The sequence below is a fragment of the Artibeus jamaicensis genome, unplaced genomic scaffold (genome assembly GCF_021234435.1).
Source record: "Artibeus jamaicensis isolate MK-2021 breed Jamaican fruit bat unplaced genomic scaffold, CSHL_Jam_final contig_700, whole genome shotgun sequence".
Taxonomy (NCBI): Eukaryota; Metazoa; Chordata; class Mammalia; order Chiroptera; family Phyllostomidae; genus Artibeus; species Artibeus jamaicensis.
In genome coordinates, this window is record NW_026521930.1 from 1,973,778 (window position 1) to 1,992,131 (window position 18,354).

Sequence of the window (18,354 nt, forward strand, 5' to 3'; positions counted from 1 at the left end):
AGGTTCATTATTTTTGTGGCACTTATCACTATCTGAAATTACCTTTTTCTTTTTATAGAAACATTTGTTTAATGAATAAACAATAATTAATATATTTATAATTTTATTTGAGTATATTTATAGTAAATGTTTATTATATTTAAGTATATTCATAATAAATATAATTATACTTAAGTGTATTTATAATTAGGTTTAAATATATTTGTAATAAATAATAATGAATATACTTATCATTGTATTTGATATATTTAATAATACTACAAATAAAATTATAATTAATAAATGTACTCATTTACTGCAGGTGTCTCCCTACTAGAATATAACAGCCTTGAGATCTGGAACCTAGTCTGTTTAGTTAACTAACAAACTCCATGTGCCTAAAATGCTACTTAATGTGAAGTGGTTACCTCAGTAGACATCTGTCAAAGAAAAGAGTTAATCAGCATTGTGCACTGACAGCAGTTCAGTAACATCAGAAGAGGGGGGTTATTTCTCCTTAACTCACTCACTCCTATGGTTCTCTTATTAGAAGCTGTAGCCATAGTTATGGCTAAGTCCTTCATCTTGCTCAGAAACCAAGTTTAGTTCAGGGTCCTCACTATGGTGAGTTCATTATCCGAACCCTTGCACATGTGAGGCTGAATGGACAAGCAAGCAAACTAGATCTTACTATGAATATGTGCATTAATCGCCTTGCCACTTAAGAAACCAGTCTCTACTCAGATGCATCCCCACCCCACAGCCAGCCCCACTTACTGTTCTGCAGTTCACAGTCTGTGTCTGATAGTATTCTGATAGACGAGTCTTGTCAACATATGACAGTACAATGCAAACAAGAGGCAAACAATTGCAAAGAGAGATTGCATATCTAGAAAAACACACAGGACATCATGAAATGAATGTGAGGGACATTAGGGGTCTCCTGGAGTGATGTGACATGCCAAACACGGACAGTGAGAGCCTGGCAGAGGGACACCAAGTAACAATGGAAGAAAGAGATGGTCAATAAGAATAATATGATAGGCATATATGGTGCCTTGAATATCAAAGGATTTAGAGAAGCCCTTGAGAAAACTGATGACATGCTCAAATATGTTTTGCAAAAATGACCCACTTTATGATCCTGTTGTGAAAGTCAAACCTTACAATTCATCTGGGAAAGTGAAGAATTTAATATTGGACCATCATGCAACTTTATTAAAAAAATTATTAGCCCTACCACCAAAAAGCATCATGGCTTCCTTCTTTGTTTACCCTGGTGCATGGTTAGAAAAGATAGGACAAAATAAACACATTTTCATTAACAATCATTTTATTTTCAAGAGAAACTTGGAAGCATATCTTTGAAGTTCATTATTTATTATGAAATAATGGCCCCTAATTTTAAGTAAATTCACCTGGGGGCTGTGTTTTTCAATATCAGCTGGACAGTTCAGCCTTCCTGGGGAGTTCTGAAAAATCTAGATGGCCTGAGTAAGAATCCCTGGGGGTAGAACTGTGCATCAGCATTTGACTCACCTCCCCATGTGCAGCCTTCATTGGAAACGTGTTTTAAGGTATCCTTATCCGCAGATAATAAAAATATGCTCTAACACCAGGAAACTGAACATTTGTATAGTTAGGCAGTTATTTTTGCTTTCTTAACCCAAGTACCCAGGGGCATAGGCAAACTTGATCTTTTTTCCTCTTTCCTGGTTTCTCAAGGCAAATTCATCATAATGGGAGCCTAACCAAAGCCTATATTGCTGGATCCAGTGCCCTAGTCTCTGATCAGCTTTGGTTTGGGGCTCTGAGCTGGACTTTCAAGCCTAGAATTTGAGTGGGACTTCTGGCTGAGATGGGTGTCAAGCTCTGGGCCCTATGTTGGCTGCAGTTCTGGGCTGAACCAGGTTCTGGCACTGTTGCTGGGCTAGATAGGCTGGTAAGAGGGAGTCTACCTCATTCTGAGCACACGGTAGCTATCCAGAGACTTCTCAGAAGTAGTGTCCCTTTTCTGGGTTGGCTGGTACCACAGCCACCAAATCCTGCCGTGGGGCCACCCATGTGAACGGGTCACAGGAGAGTCCCTCTCGAAAGACCATTGAGAAGCTCTGCTAATGTTCTCTCCTCCCACTGGAGAAAGGATGTCCAGGACACTGCTATACCCCACCCCCATTCAAAGTCTTCCTTCAGGACTGCAAACTTGTGAAAGTGGAGCCTTGGATGACACTTGCACTTCTCCAGGCTTCTCTGCCTAGGTCCAGTATTTCCTGACTTGAAGATGAAAACTAAATGCAGAGCTGTATTTACATCACCCAGAAAAGCTCTGTCTGGCCCTCACTCAAACTTGGCATAGCAGGTGGGCTAAACCTATTCCTACTGGAGTGTGATGCCTCCTCAGGCTCCTTGCCTGCATTATCCTATGTGTGTACACCCACACGCAAGCACCCACACACATAGATCTGCACATATGCATATATGTGTCTACATGAGGGCAAAGAAAGGACTGGTGTCCTCCCACCCCCATTCCCAAAATAGAAATGCTAATAGCATTAATAGTTGTTTCTTGTTAACCCTTTTCTTGGTACCCACTGCTGTGTTAGTACTATTCAGAGAATTTTTCTAAACACTCAGGCCCTGGGGTTAGAAAGACCTTGGTTTATGCCTCAGTTTCCCCATCTATAAGTGTATTTATTAAATTAACATACACTTACATAATACTTACCATGTGCTAAGTAAGCATCACTCTAAAGCACTCAACAAATATTTCCTCTTCTTATCATCATCAGAACCTCATGAGCTGGATACTGTTGTTACTCTCAGTTTACAAATGTGGAATGAGACACATATGAATTAAGTAACATGCAGCTAATATGTGGCACAGCCAGCATTCAAACTCAGGTAGTCTGGCCCCAGAATCCATGCTCCTCACACCACCCTATGCCCAGGTGGTGCCTGCTTCACTGGGTTGTGAGGAAGACCCAGGAAGCCCTGAACAAACAACTGACCAAATAATTATTTCTTCAAAAACTTCCAACATTCTTCAGATTATCCATATTTTAGAAATAAGAAGATCAAGGCTCAGGGAAATAATTAACTCAGCCAAAATCACCTGAGTAAATTCGTAAGTAGTGAAACAGAGATTTGAATTGAAGCCTGAGGCCCCAAAGCTCATGCTGTGACCACTGCATGGCATGACACCTCTAGAGGTCAAATACATACCTGCTGAAGAGAATCTGACTTGTAAAAATTCACACCTGAGCAGTCATCCTTCTTCATGACTGTTGCTGGCTGTGTCCTAGGATGAGGTTAGGGCCCATGCTGCTGGAGTCTGAAGGGAAATACTTAGATTGGGGGCTGAACCATAGAACGTGAAAGCACTATTTTTTCCTGGACATTTGTGACAAGGGCTCTAAGAGTTAAAAACATGAATATCATGTTCTCCAGACTCCCTCCCCACCCTTACCACCTTCCTTGTTTGGAAGCTACTCAGGACCACTTCAGTCCTTTTGGTCATCCCAATCCCAAGGAAGAGATGACATTAAACTTGGTCCTTGTGGAACCCAACCTCCTACTAGAAATTCCAGAGACTCCATTGCTGAAGGGATCACTAGGAGGGCCGCTGTTGGGTCTGGTGAGACCACCACCATAGGCCCACTTTTGTCCTGCAGACCTTCCTTTTGTTCTTCAAATTAACCAAGCCACTCCCACCTTGGAGAGCCTCTGCACTGGCAGCCCCTTGGCCTGGAAAGTCCTTTCCCTGGCTCTGCATATCCCTTTACTCAGGTCTGAGCTCAAATGTCCTCCCAGACCCACCTACCCAAAATGGCCCACCGCCTGCCCTCACCCAATGCGTAGTGGACACCACATCATCCTGTTGTGTTTCCTTCAAAGTGCAGTTGTCCTGTTCGTTTACTCAGTAGTCTATAGATGCTCTCCCCAATGAAAATGTAAGTTCTGAGGACCAGAATCTTTTGTCTTGGCCACTAGTAAATTCTTAGGACTTAAAATAGCTCTAGTACACTGTGGGTGCCTATTAAATTTGGAAGAAGGGAGTGAAAGAAAGAAGGAAGGAAGGAGAGAGGACAAAGGTTGAATAAACCAATGGTCACAACCCAGTTCTCAGACCTGCCCTCCCAGGTTCACATCACCTCATCACTTCTCACTTGTAACCACTGGATCTGTTCCTCTGACCAATGATCTTTGAGTTTCTGAACACCTTAACTGCTTCAGTTCCCAAAAGAGTTTTTCCCTCTTTCTCTTCATCACACATGTTGCCTGAAGCAACATGCCACCCATCCTTACTTTAAGTTAACTTTTAATTAACCTGTGGATCTTAGCTTAGACATGATTTCACTCAACATTCAGTTAACAAAAATCACTCTACTAAGTTATTAAGTGAGAGAATTTTTGGTGATGAGGAAAATGATTTTAGTTTTAATCTTATGCCTTTCTATGTATACTGTTTGAATTTTCTATATACACATATTCTTTTAATTTTACATGGATTATTGGAATGTAGAATAGATGGATTCTCCTATTTTTTATAATATTCCTCTGCATTGGAAAAAATATCCTAATAAATGTTACTTTTAAATGTCAGGACCACAGTGATTTACTTATTACAGCTTTATTATGTAGTTTAGTATCTTATAAGAAGTCCCCACACTGAGCTCTTTCATTCACTCTAAATTTTTTTCTAGCAAGTAGCCTTTAGCTTCCCAAGTAGATTATTCTATCACCTTGAAAAATGATAATTTCATCCTGTTTTTTCTACAACTATTCATTTTCTGCTTATAACTATTCATTCTGTTTTATTTCTTCTTGTTCTAGACCTTATAGAATCATGGTATAAGAGAGGTGGTAGTGGGCATTCATATCTCATTTTTTATTCTAGTGGAAATATTTCTAAGGTTAACCTTTAAGAAGGAAGTGCCCTTCCTCATATGAAGGAAGTATTCTTCCGTTGTCTGAGCCAGAGATGAACCATCAGCACAATCATCTCTACCCGGGATGAGTTTGTTGTCACAACAAAACCAATCTTTGCATTTGTACTTCAACACTTCAGGAAATCCCGCTGGCTTTATCCTCCATGCCAAACATCTTCCCCAGGTACCTGGGGTCAGTGGGTTCTCACAGCCTCACTGTTGGCCTTGACCTACCCTTGGTTCCCATCACCTCTCACTTGTAACTACTGTATTTCTCTCCCAGACCAGCCACCACCGCACCTCTTCCTGGTTTCACATTCCTGGCTTCTGCTTCTCTTTGTCCCAGTGCCTTAGCTGAAACCGTGAGAACAGTGCTTGTCTCTGCATCCAACTCCATCTTTGCAGTGCGTGTGTTGTCAACATCTCTCTTGGTTCCATCCTCTGCAGTTCATGAGCAAGTTCACCCCCATCCTATTTTCTTAACTCTACTGATACAGGGAAATACTCATGAGAATATGTAATTGAGAAGAACAGTATGATCCCAATTTTATAAACCCTTTTGTATGTGAAAGCACAGGGGGAGAAAAAGCCTGAAAGAAAATACATGAAAATGCTAATTGGAGGTTATTTCTGGGAGCCAGCAACATGCTACTTATATAAATGGCTAAGCTCACTTTTTGATGAGTGTATTACTTGAGATGCCAGCAGGTTCATTCTCAGTGTGGAGTCATCCTCAGGGAAATTCCTGCTTCTCTTTCCTTTTATATTGCTATTTAAAATCTCAAGGCAGCACTAGTGTGTCTCTTCTGGTCCTAAAATACCTACCAAAGGCAATGATAGTAATAATGATAATTTATTGAGCTTTTACCATGTGTCAGAAACTGTAGTAAGTGCTTTGCATTATTGCCTGATTAAGAGTTATGAGTAAAGTGCTGAGAACAGGGACTGGCACTGAAACTTCTATCACTGCCCCAGTTAATTATCACGAGAATTCTCTGAAGTTACTACTGTTGTCTTCACTCTGTAGAAGAAGAATCTGAGTTTAGGGAGGTAATTTGCCATAGGTACCTCCAGTGCTGAAGATCCAGGTGGAAACTCTAGCCAACTGGAGCTCTTGTGACCCATTGAAAAGGGGCTGTGGATGTCTATCTGCAAGGGATTGCTGCCACATGGACAGATGGGACAGAGCTACTTTTTTTCAAAGAGAAGCTGTAAATCAGGCTTTCATGAGCCAAATCCTAAATTTTAAATTGCAGAAACAAATTTACTTTTTTAAAAAATGCAACAAGCCCTGGTTGGTATGGCTCAGTTGGCTGGAGTGTCACCTGTAAACTGAAAGGTTATGGGTTCGATTCCTGGTCAGGGCAAGTATGAGAAGCAGTAGATCAATGTTTCTCTCCCTTTCTCTCCCCCCTCTTTAAAATCAATAAGCATGTCCTATACACTAAAATACTGCACATAAAACAAAACAATAAAACACAAACCATTCTGTAATCCTTGCCACCTGCCATTATCTGCTTTAGAAGTGCTACCTGGATTATGTCCTCTAATCTCAGGGAGATTCAGACTCTGCTCTCTTTTGCTCTCACAGACTTTGTGTTACCTCACAGCACAGAAATCTTTAGACTAGGGATCAGTAAAATTTTTAGAGTTGGATAGCAACTACTTTTAACTCTGCCATCTCTGCCACAAATAAATACTCAGCTCTTCTGTTATAGAGTGGAAGCTATAAACAAATGGAAATGATTGTATTTCCATACAATTTTATTTATCGAAACTGAAATTTGAATTTCATGTATATGTTTTATGTCATGAAAAAAATATTCTTCTTTTGATTTTTTCCAACCATCTAAATATGCAAAAACCACTCTTAGCTCATAGGCTCTGAAAAAAATGTAGTGGGCTGCTATAGATCATCCAAAATCAGAGATGTTTCTCTGGAAGCTACAGTCTTAGCCAGCTCTAAGCCCTCACTCGTTTTAAGCTGCCTTAGGCCACCTTGGGTAAGGCCCATGTCACACACTGATGCAGGCATGTGGGTAGGTCCTTTTTACCACATGGTTCTGACTGGTCTGTTTTAGTAGAGTTTGCATTTCATCTTCAGCTGAACTGTCTCTTCCCATGAAATCTTTGTTGGAGGATGTAAGACAGCTAACAATAGGTGATCCCACAATCACTGCCTGTGCCCTGCATGGTATATGTGGTTCCTGAAATATACCGTGGGGAAAGCATGGTTCATGGAAAAGCCACTGGTCCAGTTCAATAACAGTGGAAGGACTACAAAACTATCATAAAGCCACCTAGCAAAGGACTTTTCTTCCAACTCTAAAACATGTTGAAGAGAAAAGGATTCACAATGATGGGTAGGAACTTTGGAGTCAGGCAGACTTACCCTTGGAGGGAGATGCTTAGAGCTGTGTCCTGGGGGAAATCACTTATTTCACTAAGCCTCAGTTTCCTTCTCTGGAAAACAAGGATCATAATACCAGATGCCTTGTATGACTGTTTTGAAAGCTAAAGAATATAACACAGGTCAAGTGCCCAGAATGGTATGTGGTATATGGTGTGTGCTCAGTGTGAGTGAATTATTCTAACTTATATCCAGCCAGTTGGAGGGGAGAGGAAGCTTAAAAACAAATAGGGACATGTGGATGAACCTCAAACATCTAAACAAAAGAGAAACTACAACCAAAGGCCTTTTTCAATATCAGGAAGGAAGTTGTGAATTTCTCTTTCTTCCAAGAAATTCCTTAGTCTTTCAGTTTCCTCTCCAGGACACCCCTTCTTGTTTCTGAGTCCATCGTTTACCTGGTGGGCAAAGAATCAGAACCAAGAGTATGGTTTCATGTTGCATCATGTTTATGTAAAATGCCTCTGGCTTGAAGTCTGCTTATAGTCAGGGTTAAATATATACTCTTATTATTATAATACAAATAATAATCATGGCTACCATTCATAGTGTAATGGGGAAAACCACAGGCTCAATTGGATTTAAACACCAATTGCCCACTTTCAACTGTGACACCTGGAGCTCCTCTGTGGTCCTGGGTAACCTCATTGTCAGCTGTCAATGTGAATAGCCCCTGCCTTCTAGGATAGTGGACAAGTGTGAATGGAAGAAGAAATGTAAGGTTTCTGCTCTTCTCCTGGCCCACTGGAAGCACTTTAAGTGTTGGCCATTATTCTGACATGCCTATATCTTTGCAAAAATAATGAATTCATCTTCCTACATCATCTTATTTCATTCTCACAGTAAAAGCCAAGCCCATGTGATTCTAAACCTTGTCCACTGTCCATGACACCACTTCCCTGGCTACCTCTGCTGGTAGGGACCAGAACAGTAATGCATAATTCCATGCTGTTTGTGGTAAGAAGTTCTGAAATTGTTTGTCATGCATAAGAAATGGCAGAACCATTAAGCTGCCCCCAGAGGTTGGTTAATTGGATAGTTAACAAACACCCACAACGATTATCAAACACCCACAACGAGTTAAGTCAAGCTGATGTTGAAGAAAGAAAAGGAAGCGAAATGCTGACAGTCAGTTTTCTCAAGATGCAGCCACACAGTTCTGTGCCTCCCAAAGTGGTGAGCCACACAGCAGAGCTCAGCAAACTCTGGTCCTAGGCCAGAGCAGGGGGTGGGGAAGGACCTGTGCCAGGTGTGGCCATTACCAGAGACAGCAGACTACTCCTGAGGTGCCTGGAATCTCCACGCAGGAGCCAGCAGATCTCAACTGGAATCCAAATGCTTCTCTTTCCTCGTGTGAGCACAAGCAAAATTCCTATGCCCAGTTTCATTGTCTGTAAAATGGGAAGGTGAATTGTATATGGAAATTCTGCTTCTTTTTCCCGTTTTCCATCACAGCTTGGGGAAAAAAGGGAAAAGAGAAGACAGTCCTAATAATGATTGCTTAGGCTTCATACTTCTTTGCACTTCTAAATGGATCCCAACATCATGCCAAATCTAGGAAACAGAAAATTTCAGACTTTTTTTCCCCTCTACTGGCCTTGTTTCTGTGCCCTAAGAAAGATGCTGATGGGCCAACATACACACATCCTGCAAAGACCAGGAATGGGTCTTCGCCATGTGGGGTGAGGACCCAACTGGGCCCAGGGCTCTGCCTTTTACCCCAGTTCAGGACCATGTTTGTTTCCACAGGGGCTTTCCGAGGGGTGTGCAAGAAAATAGATCACTTCCCAGAAGATGCTGACTATGAACAGGACACAGCAGAGTATCTCCTTCGTAAGTTCCCTACTTCTTTGGTCTCCCTGGGTGGAGGGAAGGGTGCCCTGTGGTCACCTAGCTGCCCCGGACTTTGAGGCTGCTCATACCCACTCCTAGAAATTAATACACGCATAGGACCCTTCAGGGGACCTTTGCTACTACACAGAGACTTTCAAGTAGTTCTGATATCTAAGTCTCTAATTTCAGTGAATAGAAATAGAAGGGGGAAAAATGTAGGCAAGTGAAAACTGAAGATTCTTTGTAGTCTGCATGGGAGGAAAATTAAAGCATTTTCTTTAACTGGAATTCAAGGTTTCACCTTCCCCAGAGGACTGATCTGAGGTGTTTAATGGGAAAAGTGCTAATGGATGAAGTGCTAACTGCTAATGGGTGAGGTCTTAAGGGGCAAGACTTGGGGGAATAAGTGCAAGCAAAATTCACCTCTCTTTGACTTTCCTTCTATTTCAATCCTACTAGGACAGGGCTAGTGTCTTTGTAGGATTGTCCCAAGGTCATACCCCAGAAATTACGTGGGACTGTCAAATACTGCACATAGGGTGGCCGAAGAGTGTGGTGGCTTAGAGCAAGGTCTCTGGAGGCTGGTCAACATGGACTTTTACTCTGTCTGATTCCCTGCCAGCTGGGTTGGACTTTATCTTCAATCTGCACTTTAAAGCCAAGCTGCTTTACCTCTCCATCTCTTAGCTTTCTCTATCTAGTCAGAAATGAGATTATAATGGCATCCATGGGACAGGGTCATGAAAATTAAATAAACTAATGCACATTACACTTAGCTCCAGGACCAATACGTTATCATGAAGCTATATGCGTTAGCTCTTTTTGTTGTATGAGATGAGCAATGGAGAAGTCCAGCTGCAGACATGGGCCTGACATTGACCAAGGCACAGGGAGAACTTGGGATTTAATGTAACTTAAATGTAACTTCTTTAATGAGCATGTGTATATAGTTCACTTGAAAGGAGAATTCTAAGACATTGATAAATTATATTAGGGAGTATTTTTGCTTCTTTTTAAACTGCTATTAAAATAAAAACTCCAAGAAGCTGTACCATTCAGATTATGCATGTAACTCATCACTCAAGAAGTGTTTTTACAATTAAAATCATTTTTAGCTCTATTCATGGCTGCTAGTCTGCAGATGGGCTGTGGGTCTATGCACGAGCCTTTAATCACTTAACAATGTAAGTGGTATGGGGTCAGTTTGAAAACTATGTTATAATTTTTACAACATAAACATACCATTTATCTCCTTTCAGTCCTTACTCATTTACGAGGACTTACCCAAATGCTTACTAGGAAGCCATTATGCCAGCAGCCCAAACAGATTTGGTGTGGGGAATAAAGGCCATATTTAGAGACATGGCTTGACCAAAGTTTGGGGATGACAGAGATTACTTGGGCCCCTTAAAAGAGAAGGACTGTAAAGTCATACCTAGTGGGGTTTCACCAGATTGCTCATCATTCTTCGTTTTTCTTCCCTAATTGATGAAACATTGTGATGTTTGCCCTGCTGGAGACTAAATAGAACTGTGACTTCTATTTCACAACTTGCAAAATTGATTTTAAGTCCTTCAGAGCAGTCCATTGTTTTTCCGGCAAAATATGTTTCTTCCTCTGGAAATGTGGGGATCCTCACCACAGTCCGCTTATGCTCTACCATTAGCCACAGAACCATGCTGAGGTTAAGGAGGGACCTTAACCAAGGTCCTCTCAGAGGACCTTGGTTAAGAATTTCCTGCTGAGAATATGGGAACCACTGACTCAGCCACATGGGGCCAGGGCATGTTCCTGCAGGGGTCTCTGGTCCCCAGTGTTTGTGATGACAGTTCCTGGTGTGACTACACTGTAGCAGGGTGGGATTCTGCACACTGATTTTTCTGCTGTTTCCTCCTTTTTGCATGCTGTTCAGTAAGAGACAGCTTAAACTTACAGCAGAAAGCTTATTTGCCCACAGGTCCTGGGGACCAGAGATGCTCCATAATAGAACACTGAAATTGGCCAACGCCTTCTCAGACACTAATGGTGGAACTACACTGGAATAAGTGTCCCTTCCCTGCCCCAAAGACCCCAACAACCCCAGGTAGTTTAAAAAGAAGACACAAGGAAGGAAGACAGTAAAATCTGTTTGTTCTGAAGCCACCCCCTGTCCACTGGGCTAAAGAAAATCCTGAATATACACTAACCAACTTAAGAAGTATTGGCAGTGGCAGCCATCTGGTGGGAAGCAGACAAGTGTATCCAGGGTTCTCAGGGTTTGCTGTACCACATTTGTGGAGTACAATGGGGTTGACCACCAACAAATCACCAAATGGTTCCTGTACCATATGGAAAATAGCCACGCTTATACATCTCATAACCACATATTTCGAATATACACACCAACCCAATGCTGTACAAATGTAGTTGTGTGCTGGGAAAAAGACTGCATTTTGGTAACTAGTGTTTAATCTCATAGGAATCCTGGGACCAGGGTTGGCTATATATTTGCAGGACCCAGTGCAAAATGAAAATCCTGGGCTCCTGGTTTAATATGTCGGTAAAACAAAATTTTCCTTTCTTTTGTAATCTCTCTCTTTTAGCCCAGCAGAGTGTCTTATATTTGCTATTTAATATCACATACCTTTCTGCACGGGGACACTCAAAGGTGCCTGGAGCTTGTACCCAATCCTGATTCTCCTTATGTCTATTCCCAGCCCCTGCCAGGAGTGCAGAGTGGCAGTGTTCATTCTTTGGACATAGAAGTGGCAGCTAAGGACCCATCCCAAGGAGAAGGGGAGTTGGTGATGTGATGGGTGGTGGGATCCCATGTGAGTGAAGGCTCCAAGCTCCCGGTGTATGCTATGATGCTCCATCAGACTTCATTATACAACATAGAATCAAAACGGAAATGATTAATAAATTCAGGGTATTGACTGCAAAAGTACCCAATTACAGCGCCTGGTGACTGTACAGCTCTCACGCTCGTGTTAGACACAGGCTCTGTCTCCAGCTCTCATGCTGTTCCTGCAGGCATCCCATGCCCAGGCAAGTGGGCCTGGGGCTTGCTAGGGACTAGGCAGAGCCCTCTCTCCTTCTCTTTGCAGGGGCTGTGAGGGCCTCCAGCATCTTCCCCATCCTCAGCGTCACACTGCTCTTCTTCGGCGGGCTCTGTGTGGCAGCCAGCGAGTTCCACCGCAGCAGACACAATGTCATCCTTAGCGCAGGCATCTTTTTCGTCTCTGCAGGTGAGCACCTGGCCCCAACTCTGAGATCTGCACAGACACCAAACCCAAGCCATGGCCATGGGGACAAGGAAAAGCAAAAAAATGCTCAACTTGTTATGTTAAGAATGAGGGCCCATAAGCTTTAATCAGAACAAAAGATGTTGACATTCTAGCTAAGGGTGGCATGAAGGAAAGACAAAAGACAGGTGGCAAGGTCAACCCAGAGAAGGCAAGGCTGACTAATAAGAGAGTGTGTGTCTATGCTTGCATGCAGCGGTCAGGGGGCATGTGTGGTGTGTATAGTGTGTGACCTGAGAGACTGAGTTAGTGTACTTGAAAAGGGTCCAACTTTTTGTTCACTGGGGCCTCTTCATACACTATCTTTGGCCTTTTCAGGTATGTGTTTGTCTGTTTACTATTGTTCACAGCTCTTCAAGTGCTTGGATCTTTATCACGCAGCTCTGGGAACAAGGGAAACCCCAGCAATGCCAGGGCAGATGTAGTCAATGCCAACCCTGACCAGAAGGTGGCCCAGAGTGGCTAGGAGAATGAGAGACAACCTTAGGGAAGGGGTCCTACTCTGCCTTCTCTCTCTGCCCTTCATCTCCATCCTCCTTCACACTCCTCATGTACTTCTCTTTCCTCTGGGTTTCCTTCCATCTCTTCACCATCTCCTCCCACCCTACCCTACAGTCAATGCCATCTGGATGAAATGCTTTAGAAAAGCAAAGAGCAAAGTAGGGGGCTGGGAGAAGGGGGCTTTCCTCTTTGGTGATGACCTTCAAGCTTTGCCCAATAATGGCAGAATATTTATTGAAATGGGAACATTGGGGAATTGTATAAAGTGGTGGGTAAGAGATGCCTACTCTCCTGGATTTGAATTCTGGCTCTACCTGCAGACCTTGGGCATGTTACCAACTCCATATAACTTGGTTTCCTCCACTGTAAAATGAGAAATAATAGTGTTATTTACTTCATAGGGTTGTTGGAAATAGAGTGAACATAAAAAGAACAATATTACTTTCTAGTATTGGAAAAGCAGCAATGACATAGTCTTGGTCCCTCTAAACCCTTCTTTCATACCTTCCCAACTGTTTCACCTCCTGTGAAGTGGGGAAGTTAGACTGAGTCCTGCTCTAAATCTCTAGATACTGGCTGCAGCAATAGAACTTAAAGAAAGCTGCCATCTTGCCCCAGCAATGTGGTCACCCAAAGGTGGCTGTTGCCCCTGGCCACACACTGTGCAGACAGATGGTCAAACTGGTAAAGTCAGGGACCTGTGCTACCAACAAGACCTCCTGGGCCCCAAATGGCCAAGAGGATGATGTGTTGTGCTGATATGAGAATTTCCTTGACCGGAGAAGATCATTATTTTGTCCCCTGAGGGGATTGTTAGGGAAGATTGTGTCACCAGCAACTTTCTTCTCACAGGAAGTACTGTGAGAGATGTCAAGCTGATTAGACACCAGGAAACTGGGAAACCTGAGGGCAGTGGTGAAAGCCCTGAGAAGCAGCCAGAAGTGTGGGGTCAAGTCCTGGACCTCCTCCCTCCCCCACTGACCTCCCTGAGGAACCCCCAAGAACCTTGTTTTCTCCACCCATAGAAGGAAAGTTTGGAAGGATTCAGCAATCTCTAAGGCTCATTTTTGCTTAGCTATTCTAAAGACCTATGGTCTCAGACAAGCAATCAACAACCCTTTATTAAGCACCTACTATGTACCAGGCACTGTGCAAAATGCTGAAGAACATGGGCTTTGAGCCAGGCTCCCAGTGCAAATACTGACTCTACTACTTCCCACCTGTGTAACCTCAGGCAAGTCCCCTAACCTTTCTGTGCCTCAGTTTCCTCATCTGAAAAGCAGGGATAATAATGGTTCTACCTCTAAAAGCTGTTAAGAGGATTAGATGTGTTGGTGTAAACACATTAACTTCTAAGTTAGAAGTTACAGTGGGCTAGGCCTAGAACTGCCTAGCACACTGTAACTTCTCAATTCACAGTAGCTGCTATTCTGTACAATGTTCCATTTAATTTTGATGCCCTCTCAATTCCTGCACTCATTCCACAAATATGCAGCACTCTTGCTGTGGTCAGGCTCTGAGCTGGGACATGTCTCCACAGCACCAAACAAAATGACCCTACTACAGCCTGGGAGCAAGGAACAAGTGGCTGCCCACATACCATCAGCTCTTCCTATATCGCATTGCTGAAAATTTAATCTATCCATAGCTAAGGGACCATCCTCAGTTCAAATCCCATTTCCACCATTTCCTAGCTGTGTTGACTTGGGAAGTTACTTATGTTCTCTGACTCCCAGTTTCCTCATCTGTAAAAGAGTGGTGATTTTTAAAAAGTGGGCTCGTTGTGATGCTTAATTGAGATAGTGCATGCAAAGACTTCGCACAGTGCCTGACACATAGTAAGTGCCCTATAAACAAATGGCAACTCACTTGGCTTTCCGCCTCCTTTAACCTGATCTGACATCTGAGCCTTCCTTTGAACTTTTTCATTTCCCAATGAGACTTCCATTTGGAGCCTTACCCAAAACTCTCCTGCTGGCAGAGTGAGTCAGGAGACACTGCAAGAAGCCACCTTTAGCGAGCTGAAATGTCTTTAAAGTCTGTTTCCGGTCAACACTTAAAAATTCATGTGAATTCTGCTCTCTCCTTATTATATTTATGTTCATTTTAATATAAAAGAATGTGCCTACCCTACTAACCTTCAAGTCAAACTGACACTGCAGGAAGAGAAGCTGCTTTTCATCCTGTGGTTTGCTGCAGCCTGACATAGGGCTGTCTGTGTCACCCCAGATCAAGAACAGCTCAGGTACTAGAACTGGATGCCTACCTGATGAATGCCTGTGCAGAGTAATGCCAGAAGGACCATGGCTAGAGGGAGACCCTGCCCCTGCCCTCAGGGAATAAGTCCTAGATGGAGTATGGCTAAAGATAATATTTAAAATACGAATTCCCTTTAGTGCATGTTCACCACCTAGTCAGAATTGTAGAAGTAGAGCACAGTCCAGTGGTTCCTGCTCTGCCAAGCTTTAACCTTTCGGTTGCTGGACCATGGGGAGATCTTGGGGATCCCTAGGAAGAGTGTGGGGTGCTCATGGAATGGAGGTAAGACTCAGGAAGCCACTGAAAATGATTACTTACTTATTCATACTAGGAACTGTAATGAGGGACAGCCTCTATTCAGCAGCACCCTGCAGGTGGTCTAAATTTGGAGGCACGGAAATGCCAGCGGATGAACCAACCTCTCTGAGTCACTGTTGGTATCAAGGCCTGGATGCGGCCCTTGGAACAAAGGGACAAAAAAAAAAAAAAAAAGACATTCTACCTTAGAGCAATAATGTGAGAAAGGTGGTAAGACATGACCAGAGCCCCCAACCCCCAGATTCTGTTGTTTCTTCTTACTACTCTCTAGAGAAAAAATTCCTCTCTGGCTGCCTCAGCAGTTATTCTTGTGCTATACTGTTGGCACTCGGAGACACTAAGTTGGCAGACCTTGTCTATTGGGAACATCAGGTTTATGTTCTCTAATTCCTGATGCTCCAACAACAGCTAATCTAAAGCAGTATCTTATCTTGTGCAGATAAGGAGACTTAGGAGCTACTATACCTTCCCCACAGGCTGATTAGTTCCCCAAACTGCAGCCCGGGCCCCACAGGTGTCTATTTGACAGCTACTCCTGGATTTCCAATAAGCACTTCCAACTCAGTATTTCCAAATCTCTCCTCTTCTCCAAATTTATTCTCTCTTCCATTACTTATTATAGCTTAAGATGCCACCAATGTCCTCATGACCCAAGCTAGAACCTTAGTAAGTCACTCTTCCTCTTGCACTCCATAGTAAAAAGTCTTTCATTTCCTGGCTCACCCTCTTCAATTTTCAGGATCCAGCTCAAATATCACCTTGTCTTCACAGGGAAGGGGCTTAGTCATCTCTCTCCCTTGGCTCCTAAACCATTTTGTCTATGTCTCTTATAGTGCCCTTCTTGTCTGTTGCTCTAATTGCATTCACATGTCAGTCTCTCCTAGTAATGGTAAGGAACTCAGGGCAGGGACCTGTATCTCATTCACTGCACCATCCTCATGACTTCCTGCTGAAGATTACGTTTTGATGGAGTGAATTGTTTCTAAGGGAAAAGACATGTGTTCCAAGTTCTACTGCACTTGCTGTGGGAGTCAGGTATCTTCTTTAGCTGAAGGCTCACCATCTGGGACTGAATTCTTCATTTCCCAAGAAACAGACCATGCAGAAGAGCTCAGCAGGATTGGATTTCTTAGCCACAAATCCATTCTTCTCTTTCCCTATTACCTCCACATTCTCTATAAATATTTCAAGACTGCAAGTAACAATTACCTCTGAGGTTTATTTAAAAATGCATTTTTCTTTTACCTTCTCTTAGGGTTAAGCAACATCATCGGCATCATAGTTTATATATCGGCCAATGCTGGGGACCCTGGACAGCGTGACTCTAAAAAGAGCTACTCATATGGCTGGTCCTTCTACTTCGGAGCCTTCTCTTTCATCATCGCAGAAATTGTGGGGGTTGTTGCCGTGCATATCTACATAGAGAAACATCAGCAGTTACGTGCCAAATCCCACTCAGAGCTCCTGAAGAAATCAACCTTTGCCCGTCTGCCGCCCTACAGGTATAGATTCCGGCGGCGGTCAAGTTCTCGCTCAACAGAGCCCAGGTCTCGAGACCTGTCCCCCATAAGCAAAGGCTTCCACACCATCCCTTCCACCGACATCTCAATGTTCACCCTCTCCCGGGACCCCTCAAAGATCACCATGGGGACCCTACTCAACTCCGACCGGGATCATACTTTTCTACAATTCCACAACTCCACACCCAAAGAGTTCAAGGAGTCGCTGCATAATGATCTGGCCAACAGACGCACCACACCTGTCTGAACTGCCCTCTGCTATCTGCCCTCCTCCCAGCACAGCCCTGGGAGATGCACAGAGGTGTCTCTGAGGTTGCATGACATGGTCCTCGTGATGGTATTATTTTTTACAAAGAATGAAACCAAATGGACTCAGCCCTCTCCCACACTTTGTCCCTCACCCTTCAGGTCCTAATTAACCCCTCAGTTCCTCCTCCATCTTCAAGCCAATCCTGTGACACCATTCTTCTCTGTGTATCTGTGCCAGATGTTTTCTCTTCTTCCTTCTTTACTGGAAGGACCTCCATATTCTTCCCTCCTTGGAAGAGGATTTCACTCAAAGTCACAGGTGGTGGCTTGGGGGGAGGATCCCCAAATACCTAGGCATCTGCACAATTGTCCCTATTGTCCACTCACAAATCCTCAGGACACCAACTTCCCAGGTGGCCCTGAGGGAGGCATTCACCTTTCCATGTTAAAAAAAACATGACCAGAAATCAAAGCTGTCAGAGCCCTGAAGCGGCTAATGTATTAAGCACTCATGTAATTAAAGGTTTTGCCTTGTAACCAACTGAGCTAAAGTGTTTTGTTGCTTCTGGTTACTTCCTGCACAAACTCACTGCCCTGTGGTTGAACTGGAAGCTGAGCTTTATGCATCCATACTCTGGCCAATAGATAGGATATCCCTTCACCTCTTGAGGACAGAAAGGTGCTCCCACCAGTGTCAGAGTTGCAGTGTCCCTCACCTGAATCCCTAAGATAGTTGGAGGCCAGTATGTGTTCGAAAATCTGGCTCTTGCACCTAGTAGCTCTAGGATCTTGGACACATCCACCTAACCTTCAAGGCTTAGTCTCCTCATCTTAAAAATGGTATAGTGCTGTCCTCCATAGACTCGTGAGGCTTAAATAAAACACATGTAGAACAGTTAGCACACTGCAAATCATATCTATGTGTAAATATACAAGGGGTACCCCCAAAATCTGAAATTTATTTATAAAAAATTATGTATTTGTTCTTACATGTTTAAACTTCAGTCACCTTCAAAGTACTCTCCATTTGACACAATGCATCTATTGAGATATTTTTTCACTGCTCAAAACAT

The 18,354-nt window shown here is 43.2% G+C and overlaps 1 protein-coding gene across 1 annotated transcript in view; it reads left to right on the forward strand.

Moving 5' to 3' along the window:
- Positions 1-17,748, forward strand: part of CACNG3 (calcium voltage-gated channel auxiliary subunit gamma 3) — an 88,403-nt gene extending 70,655 nt beyond the window's left edge. The window contains exons 2-4 of the mRNA XM_037137165.2: positions 9,067-9,150; positions 12,237-12,377; positions 16,768-17,748. Coding sequence (XP_036993060.1) covers positions 9,067-9,150; positions 12,237-12,377; positions 16,768-17,279 — 737 coding nt within the window. The 3' untranslated portion in view covers positions 17,280-17,748. The remainder of the gene's footprint in view (positions 1-9,066; positions 9,151-12,236; positions 12,378-16,767) is intronic.
- Positions 17,749-18,354: the final 606 nt, after the last annotated feature.